This window comes from Carassius auratus, chromosome 23 (assembly GCF_003368295.1).
Source record: "Carassius auratus strain Wakin chromosome 23, ASM336829v1, whole genome shotgun sequence".
Lineage (NCBI taxonomy): Eukaryota > Metazoa > Chordata > Actinopteri > Cypriniformes > Cyprinidae > Carassius > Carassius auratus.
Genome location: NC_039265.1, coordinates 13,108,241 through 13,119,342, shown reverse-complemented (window position 1 = coordinate 13,119,342; position 11,102 = coordinate 13,108,241). Strand labels below are relative to the sequence as shown.

At 38.1% G+C, this 11,102-nt stretch overlaps 1 protein-coding gene across 1 annotated transcript; it reads right to left on the bottom strand.

Annotated features, from left to right (window-relative positions):
• Positions 1-390: 390 nt before the first annotated feature.
• LOC113041754 (protein-glutamine gamma-glutamyltransferase K-like) lies at positions 391-6,013 on the bottom strand. Its single transcript, XM_026200393.1, has 11 exons — positions 5,672-6,013; positions 5,482-5,600; positions 4,559-4,666; positions 4,151-4,328; positions 3,923-4,061; positions 3,359-3,551; positions 3,117-3,270; positions 2,273-2,557; positions 1,696-1,856; positions 1,353-1,489; positions 391-1,213 (listed from the first exon to the last, which is right to left on the bottom strand). The coding sequence occupies exons 1-11, from the start codon at positions 5,952-5,954 to the stop codon at positions 1,069-1,071; spliced, it is 1,902 nt and encodes a 633-aa protein (XP_026056178.1). The 5' UTR covers positions 5,955-6,013; the 3' UTR covers positions 391-1,068.
• Between the last annotated feature and the right edge of the window lie 5,089 nt (positions 6,014-11,102).

The window sequence follows — 11,102 nt, the reverse complement described above, 5'->3', positions numbered from 1 at the left end:
TCTCAACCCAATAGAGCATCTTTGGGATGTGGTGGAACGGGAGCTTCTGAAGGCGAAAGGGGGTCAAACACAGTATTAGTATGGTGTTCCTAATAATAATCCTTTAGGTGAGTGTACATTTTTTTTTTTTTTATGACAAATTTTCCCCCAAGATCCAGTGTACATTTGACAGTTCTAATTATTATTATTAGTTTTTTTTCTCAAAACATTAACATCATTAGTTAGCTTTTTTATACTAATGTATACAGTGCATTGTAAAGTTTAACATATTATTCTATTTTATTAAATATGGATAACAAAGGTTTTAAAGGGGTCATCGGATGCCCATTTTCCACAAGTTGATATGATTCTTTAGGGTTTTAATGTAAAAGTAAAAGAGTAAAAGAAGACTTATGTTCATTATTACCAAAAAAAAAAAAAAAAGATTTAAAAGAGACATTTATTTTCAATTCAACATCGCTTGAAATTATTCTAAAAAGCACATATGGGTGAAATGGAGCTTTTAGAATCAGTCAAATTGAAAGATTCATGCAGCAAACTTCCGAAGTCCTGATCTGAAATTATGCCCTTATGTCCCCACCTATGTCAAAATCAAACCCATAGGCTAAAATAAAGAGATAAATAAGAACTAAAAAATAGTTGAAAAATAAGACCAAACATAAACTGAACATTTAAACACTGACCTCACAAGACTAAATAATGGTACAGCAAGCAGTTTCTGAGATACACTGTAGATATTTATATTTAGTCTTTTAGCAGACGCTTTTATCCAAAGCGACTTACAGATGAGTACATTGGAAGTAAAAAAAAACAAAAAAAAAACAAAGATATATAAGTGCTATAATAAGTCTCAGTTAGCTATTATTAGCTAGATATTTGAAACCAACTCACACACAAACCCAGACAGACAGGACATGAATAAAGCATGAAAGATCTTTATTGTTAATTTACATTAGTTTCATGATTATTTTTAACTCTAAGTGATCATTTCATTTAGTAAATATTCTTATATCCTGGAGACAACTGAGAGCTTTAGCAGGAATTACAATGACTTAAAAGAAAGCTTTTTTACTTCGGTTTGACCACAATATCAGCGACTCCGTGCACTTGAGTGAGCAGACGGCAGTCCATCGATGCCAGGAGCTTCTGAGAGCCGGCGACAGTGGGGACAAACTTCTCTGTCAGTGTAACCGTCGCAAGCTTATCCACATCACTGAGAAACACACATGTAGATTAGAAACTGTCTGGAAGCTTTTCACTCTTTAAATACAGTTCATCATATTTAATGTACAGCTCACACACATGAAGCAAATCTGCATGAAGTGCATGCTCTTAAACACTGAAAGTCTTACCCATACGCGACCTTCCTGACGCTCTGCATTCCCAATCCCTCTATACGGAACAGAACGTTCCTCAACACTTGTGACAGAGGGTTCTGGAACGTGATCTTGACTGTCAGCTCTTTACCCACCACAGCGTCCCCTAGAGGCTGAAACAGTCAAAACACAATCAATGGAGGGAGATTTTTCAAATCAAGGACACTTTCATTCTCAAATCTCATTTGTGATTTAAATATGGTGCTTTTAGATGCATTGAACCAGGTTGAACATCAACAGATTTGACAGTAAGAAAGATATAAGAAAGTGTTGTGCTTGTTAAAGGTCCCAGATAAAGACTAGTGGCTCCTCGACGTACAGTGATGATGAGGTCTGGTGTGCGCAGCCTGAAGTTGAACTGTGTGGCCAGAATCTGTTGTGTCTCGTTGACCCGTCCGGTGACCGCCAGATTCAGAGCGCCCTGGTCCACCAGATGGTTCATGTACTCCACATACTGCAGAGTCCAAGGAATAACCTTGGCTGAACGGAGAGAAAAGAAACATGGCGTTAATGATTATAATGGAATATTTCATGGTCATTTTGTACAGTCATTTTGCTCACTTCTCATAATCTTAAACATGAATGCAAATTCAATTAACCCCTCAAACCTGTGCACCAGCTTGAGAACTTTGTGTTGATTTGTGTGTTTTCCCTCTAAAAAACACTACATTTAAGGAAAACAAATGCAACATTATCTAACTGAGATCCATCCATAATACATAAAGTTGATCAGATTGTTGTTCATATACAGAAATATCCATTTAAAATTATTTCCATTTTTAGATGCACAACAGCTTATCAGCTTAACTGCTTTTCTTATTTAAACCCTAAACAGTTCAAATCAGTTTGGGGCACAATAAGCAGAAGCATGTCTCTGGTGGGACTGTAAAACTCACTCTCTTGTGCTCTGAGGTTGAGAGGGATCCGATCCTTCTTCACAGTGGATTTCAGCACGCCGGTGTAGTACATGACCATCACCTCACACAGCAGACTGGCCGTGCGCTGACTTGAGCTCCTGTTCTTCAGGATGATGGAGAGTTTGGCATCTCCACCGATACGAGGTCCTTCCCCGTCCATGACAAACTCAACGCTCACGTCATTGCTGGTGGGAGACGGATACAAAGTGGGTTTGGAGCCGAAGCGACTGGCCCTTTCCACAGCAATGCGCTCCTCCGCTGAACCTGACGGACGTGATCAGACAGTAAAGAGGAGACTGAGTTCTTCTGAAATATTCCCTCCAAACCCATCAATATAAAGTGTGCTGCTTACAGTCAGATCCAGATTATCAACATTAACTGCTGCTTCCAATGTTTTCTCATTTTGAGTACACCTTTTTGTAACTATTATAAAGTGGGTCTCATCTTTCATCTTCTTGTATATTATATGTTTTTATGCGTGCTTGTGTGATGGATTTTTTTTATTGTAAATAATTTTGAGCTGCATTGCTTGCATCCGTGATATTATCCTTAACTAAAACGAACATTAAAAATATGATGTTACTTCAAATAAAATAAATGTTAACTGAAAATATAAATAAAACTTATTTTGTTTCAGCTAGTTGCAAATGTAACATTTAATTAATACATTTAAACTTGAAATACTTAAATGACTGTAACTAAAATTTTAGTTCATTATTATTGAATATGCATGAAAGTAAGAAACGATCCTCATTGAAAGCATGTTAAATTGTTTCTAGGAAAGCAGCTCTAGGTTTTGGACCAGATGCATTGGTTTTGTTACCTTCTGGGTATTTGTAGAGGTGTGTGATGTCCACACGAGCATCAGATCCCACAGCTTTAGTGCTGATGCTCTGACCGATGGAGTTCTTCTCCACATTAACCTGACTGAAGCTTCCATCGGGTTTCTTCTGCCAGTAGATCCTGTCACTGTTCACCTGAGACACACAGTGAAGCCGTTTCAGTCTTTCAGAAGACGTTCAGACACAAATGATGGTGAGAAGAGCTTCATATGAAAGCGCTCACTTCAGCAAAGACAAACGGAGTGTCGAATTTCAGCTCGACGTGTCCGTTGCGGACGGCGAAAACAGAAGTGGGACCGCAGCGGTACGAACCCTGGCTGGGCTCCTGAGGGGTCGCGTCCACCACCTGCCACCCGCCGTAACCAGCCGGGAGGTCCGGACGGGTCATCCAGGACTCGTTCCACACGTGGAAGTTCCTACAGGAGAGTTATATCAAGTGTTGTTGTTAGTCTGCAATTTACACAAATAAAGCAGAATAGCCCTAAAACAAGACCTCAAACTTTTTGTCTGTTTGATTGTTTTAAACAAATAGTGAAATGAGGCACTTCACCTTAAAAAATAAAATAAAATAAAATCAATCATCTAACTATTATAAGGGCAGTTTGCAGGGCAAGTTTTTTTTTTTTTTTTTTTGTAACTGATTTGTGTAATCTTGTTTTATGAAAATTATTAAGATGCCCCTAATATGGATTAGTTTTTTTACTTTAATGCAGTGTGTAACACAGCTCTAAGTGAATGAAAACAAAAAATGTATAAAGTTATCGCCTCTCAAACAAAAGTATCATACCAGACAGAGTCGCTGGTCTTGTCTTTGATAATTTCCAGCTTGTCATCAATATAAATGTCTGTGGTCAAGGAAAGGTCCGTGTCGTGAGCCGAGTTGAAGTTGGTCACACAGCGGGTGGGAATACCAAGACATCTCAACACTGAGATAGACACAACATTTTATTCCTAAAAACATGATACAAATATATTTTTAATAGAGTGATAGAAAGAGCAATGAATCCAAGCGTACCAGAATTGGTGACTCCTGCATAGACCCAGCACTGAGCGTATCTGACAGGTTTCCCTGAGCTCTTGTAATACTGTCTCAGGATGTCCCCGCTGCCGCTCCAGGCCGTGGGGGACGTCCCGCCCTCATAGCTGTCCTTCCAGCTACCCATCAGAACACCGTAGTCATCGTTGGAGTTCACCTGTCACAGAAGAACAGAGAAGCTAATGAAAAACAGCTGCTTTCAGCTCTTTAACCGTGCATCACACTTTTCTGTTCCTCACGGGAAACACAGGCTGAGTGTTGTTTTGTGTCCTGTGTATGAACACAAAAGGTTCATATGTACCTAAAACTGCCAGATGCTGGCTACTGTATTTCACCTTCTCAAATCATAATCATGATTTCTTATGAATCCATGTGATCGTGACTCACCAGAGCAGATATCATTCTGGACACAATCACTGGATCTCTCCATTCGGTCATAGCCACCTGACCTCTCTCCAGAATGAACAGACATGCTTCCAGGATCTCCTGTTCAAACTGATCAAACAAATGCAAAATAATCCAAATCAGAATCATGAATCGATCAACTGGAAATAATAATAGAATCATAGATAATACCAGAATTTGATTGAAACTGATAAACAATTACATAATACACAATAATAGTATAATTACGTTAATAAAAATATTTAATATTATTGTTGTTGCTTATTTTTATTGTTATTTATATTTATTATATTAATTATGTTAATATTTATTGTTACTATTATTATTTGTTATTTCCATTATATTATAATTGTATTATTATTATTATTAGATTTATAGACAATAATAAATATGAAAAAAAAAACAATTGCATGGCAATGATGACGACGACAATGATGATGATGATACAAATTAATAATACTGATAATAATTATAATAATAATAGCAATAATTATAATATTAATCATATAAATATAGATAATAATAGAACGTGTTCAAACCAGTAGAAATACATAATAATAATAAATTAAATTAATAAAAACAATCATCACAACTAAAAGATTAATAATAATAAAGAGACTGCTAATAATAATCAGCATAACCGTCATTACAGATCATAGAATTACAGATAACACTAGAATCTAAAAACTTTGATGAATACATTTAAAAACAATAATAACCATTGAAACAACAACAATAAAACAATTATAGAAAACAACAGATCTGTTCAAACTGGTAAAAGAATAGCATAATAATAATAATAATAATAATAATAATAATAATAATAATAATAATTATTATTATTATTATTATTATTCAAAATTCAAACTATAATAATAATAATAAGAGTGGCTGTGTTTCCACACCTGGGCAAAGTTCCATGTTCTGGTTCCAATCTGCTGCTCAGTTCCGTAGTAAATTCTGCCCATGCTGTTCAGGACGTACTCTTTCCTCTCTGCTTCATTATCCAGATACACGGCATCATCTGAGGACAGACACATGGATGTTGTGTCACTTCATTAATGCTAATGTGATTGTTCTTGATTGAGTGTGTACCTTCACACCAGGGGTTGAAGAGCAGGTAGACGTCGTTGGGGGTGCAGGGGAACAGCAGCTTGCCCTTGGGTGAGAAAGACTCCACGGTCACCTTGTAGCAGCCGATGGAGGCGGACGGAAGAGTGTTGACCGCCAGCCGCACACGCTTGTCTTTCTGCTCCACAATCTTCATCTCCCAGCGGCCGTCTTCCAGGACGTCCACTAACGGGACAGAGATGAGAATCCCAGTGCTGCTGCTGAAGATGGGCTCTGTGTGGAAAACACAACCAAGACGTGGAAACATTCAGTCAGACGAACAACTTCTTAATGATTTAGCTTTAACTGAATCATCTGTCTGTGACTCGGCTGGAGATCCATTAAGAAATAAGACTCAAGGAGCAGCTGGATTAGACGGATGAGGTCACACAATCACTAGTCCTGCTCCAAACCCAAGCACTTCATGACCCACATCCATCACCAATCAATAGATTCATCTGTCAGGGCTTCTTCTCCAAGTAACCGTCAGAATGTCTGGTCGTCTTTCTCTCTTTGTCACACACTGGTTTTTCAGTCAATGCTAACGTATCAGACTCCGGATAAAAAACACTGAATGAAAAACATGTTTCTGTAGCCACTGCATGTCTGTGTTTTATGAGTTTTCACGAGTGTAGCAGAAATGAGTCAAATCAGACAAATCAAAGAGTCTATCAGAGCTGTGTGCACTGAAACATGAGCTGAATTCCTCAGGAAGTCATAAATCAGTTCTAGTGCCACAGGAACTAAGCAAGATAACCAACCAACCAACTTGTTCACACAACAGCTTTCAACATAAACACCAATAGAACAATTATTAACAATTTTAATTCGAAGAAGAGATTGTCAAATTTATTGTTCGTGATTGAAATGCAACGCTGGACATCACATGGAAACCCAGGAGATCAAGTTAAATACTTGCATTGACTTCCCCCCCCCCCCCAGCCAGTGAAACCAGACTGAAATTCCTAAGGGGGAAGGGCTTTAAACCTTTGTCTTCACAGAAAAGTCCTTTGCCAGAGAATGGCAAAGAAACTGCTTTTTATACATTATATATGGACCAGAATGAACTCAAAAAAGACTTATGAATGAATCATTCCATTGCTTAACTCCATATTCATTTACGTGTAACCCACACATTTGACTATCATGTATAATCACTTATTGTGTATGTCTTTTGATAACTATAGGATACCTAGTCATGTCTAGTATTCAAATAATCGCATTTTCTTGCTTGATATTGTCCTGACAATCATTTATTTGTAAAATATATCATAATCATGTTATAGGAATCATGTCCAAAATTAGACCCTGTGAGGCAAGAACCACATGCTTGGTAAGATAAACAAATGATTTATGATACCCACCCAAAGAACATATCTGATTGGTCAAGGCAACATTTGAGGGGTGGCCAACAGGAAGTTTTAAATACTTTGGACACGATGTAATTTAGCTTTTAGTCATGCCTTGCTTTTAGTCTGCTTTTAGTTCTAGTCTAGCTGCTGCTATTAGCCATGTCGGCTTTTAGTTCCAGCCTTGCTCGTGCTATCAGTCATGCCTGCTTTTAGCTTGTAGCTTTGCTACCTAGCTTTAGCTTGTAGCATCTAGCCATGCGGTAGTCATCATTGTTCTTTGAGCGCGGTTCCAGCGTGCCTGCCTGCTGCTACTATGAGAAGGAACACAACCTAGTCTCGTCAAACTTTATTTCTTTCTTTTCCGTTTGAGAGTTTCGTGTTCTGAGTTAAGTTTTGTAACGTCCATACAACTTCAACCAGCGAACACGACTCTGCACTTTCAGTCAACGCCCAACAACCACGGGCTTCCCAAGACGTCACTTCAGAGACTGAACTTCCAGCCAATCAACGACCTCGGGATAGCCCTTTCACCGAGGCTCCTTCTTCACAGGAGATGCAAGTAACTTTACCTCCAGACTGTGACCTTTACTGGTGTATCTAATATAATTTTAACCTCATTGAGGAACTCAATGCGAGCGCTAATTACGTGATTGATGGTTGTTCATGTTTATGCAATTTAACGTATTGCTGTTAACTTGGGATTCCATATTTCCATTCTCTTAAACTCATCTTTCCCTAACTTTTGACCTTCCTGCAACTTGTGTGAATGTATGTGTGCGTGCGTTTATGTTAGATTAGTTTATATGTCTTAGATTTATCTAATAAAGCCTTATTCATATTGAAAAGAGAAGTATCTTGTGTTTTGTGCTTACAAGTTAATGTCTTAAACTGCCGATCTTGTTACTGTGCTAATTGATAGTGTTTTCACTATAGTTTGGATATTAGTATCCAGCGCAGATTTGATGTTAAACGGCTCGTTCACTGAACCGCAGGCGCGTCTCCGTGAACAGCCGTGAAACAGTGATTCTGTTCAAATTCCCTTTAAAATCTTAAATGATTCCCTTTGAGCTAAATTGACCTGTTTCCCTTACATTTATTATGGTGGAGAATGCGGGCAGTTTAATCTAAATTGTGAGCATAAACCAAGTTATTTAATCTTTGATTTTGCTAAAGGAATGAAAGGTGAGAAGCTTGCGAGACTGGAGTGTGTGTTTGTGTTTGTGTGACGTAAGCAGCGCGCGCCCTCCCGCTTGAATGAAAGGAGCTAGAGGAGACTTTAACTCGAGTCCGTCTCCCCTTTATTATCAGCAGTAAGTGAACTTAAAAGTAAACATCTGAGATCGTACAATAAGGTAGAAATTGAGCGTGTTCCTCATTTGTGTAATGCCTTGTTTTATAGCTGATTTGATTTCACTGCGTGTTCCAGTGTCTCAAACGCTATCTCAGTCACTGTTTGCTGAACGGAGCTAAACTGTTAGTGTTTAAAAAGGGATATAAATCGGTGAATAAAGAATAGTTTTGAGCGGGTTCCTCAATCTATTTATCAAAGTCCCCGTATTCATATTTCATATAGTTTGATTGCCAGTGCGTGTTCCACTGCCGAATCAAATTTGATATTCGACTCCCCTAAGTTAACGTTAAACATTAGAGAACAATGTTTGTCCATTTGTATCCGTTCACAAAGTGAATGCAATCTCGCGAAACACGGCGTGTGTCCGAGAGTAATTTGAATGGGAGTGTTTTAAAAGCTTGATCAAGTAAATTTTAACTGTGTACCAACAGCGAAGGAAAACTTTTATGTTTGTGTCCAGAAAAACTGGCACGGAGAATCAAATTGCTGAGATTGATATAATAACTACAGCAGGAAGCTGCTATTTGAATTAAGATAAATTTAACTCTATACAAACTGAGAGTTTAAGTGCCACATCGCAAAACCAACTGAAAGGCGGTGTTGTTATTTGTACAGTGTTGAAATGAGCCGACATTTCATGTAACATGCTTAACTGTATTTGCAACAATGCAACGATTCATGTACTAATCCACTAGAATGTGTTTTGGTTGCCATAGTGACGACCGTGACCCGGAAGCCTAACGTACTTCCGGAGCAACTTTGAACTGTGCACGCGCAGCGCACAAACTCTGCGGTGTCGCTAAGCTAACGAAACCATTGCATTTACATTGAAGTCTATACTAAAGCCACTAGCCTCAAAGGTTAGCCGTTAGCATTACCATCCAGTGGTAGAATAATGTGTGTTTGGGCAACGCTGACGTGATTTAACCATTTTAAACATCTTAACTAACACTTGTTAGTCTCTTTCTTTTTATCGCTCTGTTTTCTCACTAGACCACTTATTTTCATTTTACTAGAAAGGGAAATACTGACTCACAATTATTAATTGTCAAATTGAAATTTAATTGAAACATTAAATTTATTTTGAATCATTTAAAATTTCCCTCTCAGATCATTTCATATGATCTTTTATTTCTAGTATTCTCTTTTGGTCTTAATTATTTTAGGAATGAATAAGCCTTGAACTTTGGAAGTTAAGTAAAACTTATTCTTCCTAATTTATTTATTACCCATCTGAATATATGCTATTCAGACCTTTACTTATTTGAATGCGTTTTACCCCTCTTCCTATTTTGGTTATACACTTAACCACTATTGTTTTACGTATTGATTTCCTCTTTTAATTTCATTTTTGCATATTTTGCCCATTTATTAATTTTTTTTAATTTTCCTATTTCTTACCATTTCTTTTGTGTATCCTAGCCTGGGAACGACAAACCTGAGCCCTAAAAGGAGACATTGTTATCCCTCACTACGAGTTCAAATAAATTAGAAAGACAACCCTCTTTCACTTAAAGTTTATTTTGTTTGATTAGTTGTGCAGCAACTAACACAACGCTCTCCTTGTAGTTGAGGTAACCGCTTCTGAGACTTACCATCTCCGTCCTCTCTCTCCTTTACTTTCCTCTTCTCTTTTTACATTTGTAGGACATGTAAGAACCATCAATCAATTCTAAGTGAAGTAAATACACAATCGTGCCAAAGACGACGAATTATCCTTATGAATTTGATTGTAATCATCCCTCATTTGTTCTTCATAACCTCCCTACATTTGGAAACGCAATCCAAGTTTTAGCATCTCATCCAACGTTGAGATCAATTTAATAGAGATACGTGTTGAGCAACTGTCGCCTTCGCTGACTCCCTGGTGAGCGGTCCAACTGAAAGGTGTACGGTGTCAATCCTGTCAGACTAAGAAAAGAGATATCAGAATTATTATTGTATTCTTTTGTCCAAAGCAAGAATATAATAATATTATTTACGTTTTTGATAACATTTAATTGGAAAAAATAATTTTCCTCATTTGAAAAACAGAAATTTTGCTTGTCATTTGAATTTGTTTTTCACCTCTGTCTCTCTTTTCCTCTTCCTCATTAGAGTGACAAAGTCTTCGCATCTCTAGTCTACTTAGACACCCTGAGAGCAACACAGTCATCACCACATTTCACTAGTGGTTCACAATCACTGATACAACACTTAGTTGTCCCACCACACATAGGCTTTTACTCCAAACAGATCTGTGTCAGTCTCTCTTCTTCCCAGCGTGACAACATGCCGCAGACTGCAGACCCCATTTCCCATGGGGAAGATGTGAACATTTTGGCTGAGAGGCATAACAGACAGCCTCACTCCAAAGACATTGAACTGTTATTATTTTTAATAATAATCCTAATCCTGAGAAGATTCCTGACACAAGATTCAAGCCAGAACAACAACCACGAGGAGCTAGTCAAGATCACGAGCTCACTAAGCTATGCCTTCACAACCCAGCTGAAAACTGAGCGACAAGGCACATCACCCACCTTCAAGAGGAGCTGACACGTGCTGAACGTCGCATAGACAAGCTGGAAGTGAAAGTTCAAGATCAACTCAAAGCACCCAGCGAGAGGGAGCAGGATACAACAGAACAAGTTATGAAGCTCCAAGCAGCCCTGGCAGCAGCTCAGCTCGACCAAGCAACATGCAACGGCTGCTCAGAAAGACCTGGTAAACA

Excerpts from the sequence above, each read along its gene's own strand:
- LOC113041754 (XM_026200393.1), bottom strand. The coding sequence starts at position 5,954 with ATGTTTCCACGTCTTGGTTGTGTTTTCCACACAGAGCCCATCTTCAGC. Across the intron at positions 5,601-5,671 it reads CTTCAACCCCTGGTGTGAAG|ATGATGCCGTGTATCTGGAT; the intron begins GTACACACTCAA and ends GTCTGTCCTCAG. Across the intron at positions 1,857-2,272 it reads CAACCTCAGAGCACAAGAGA|CCAAGGTTATTCCTTGGACT; the intron begins GTGAGTTTTACA and ends CTCTCCGTTCAG.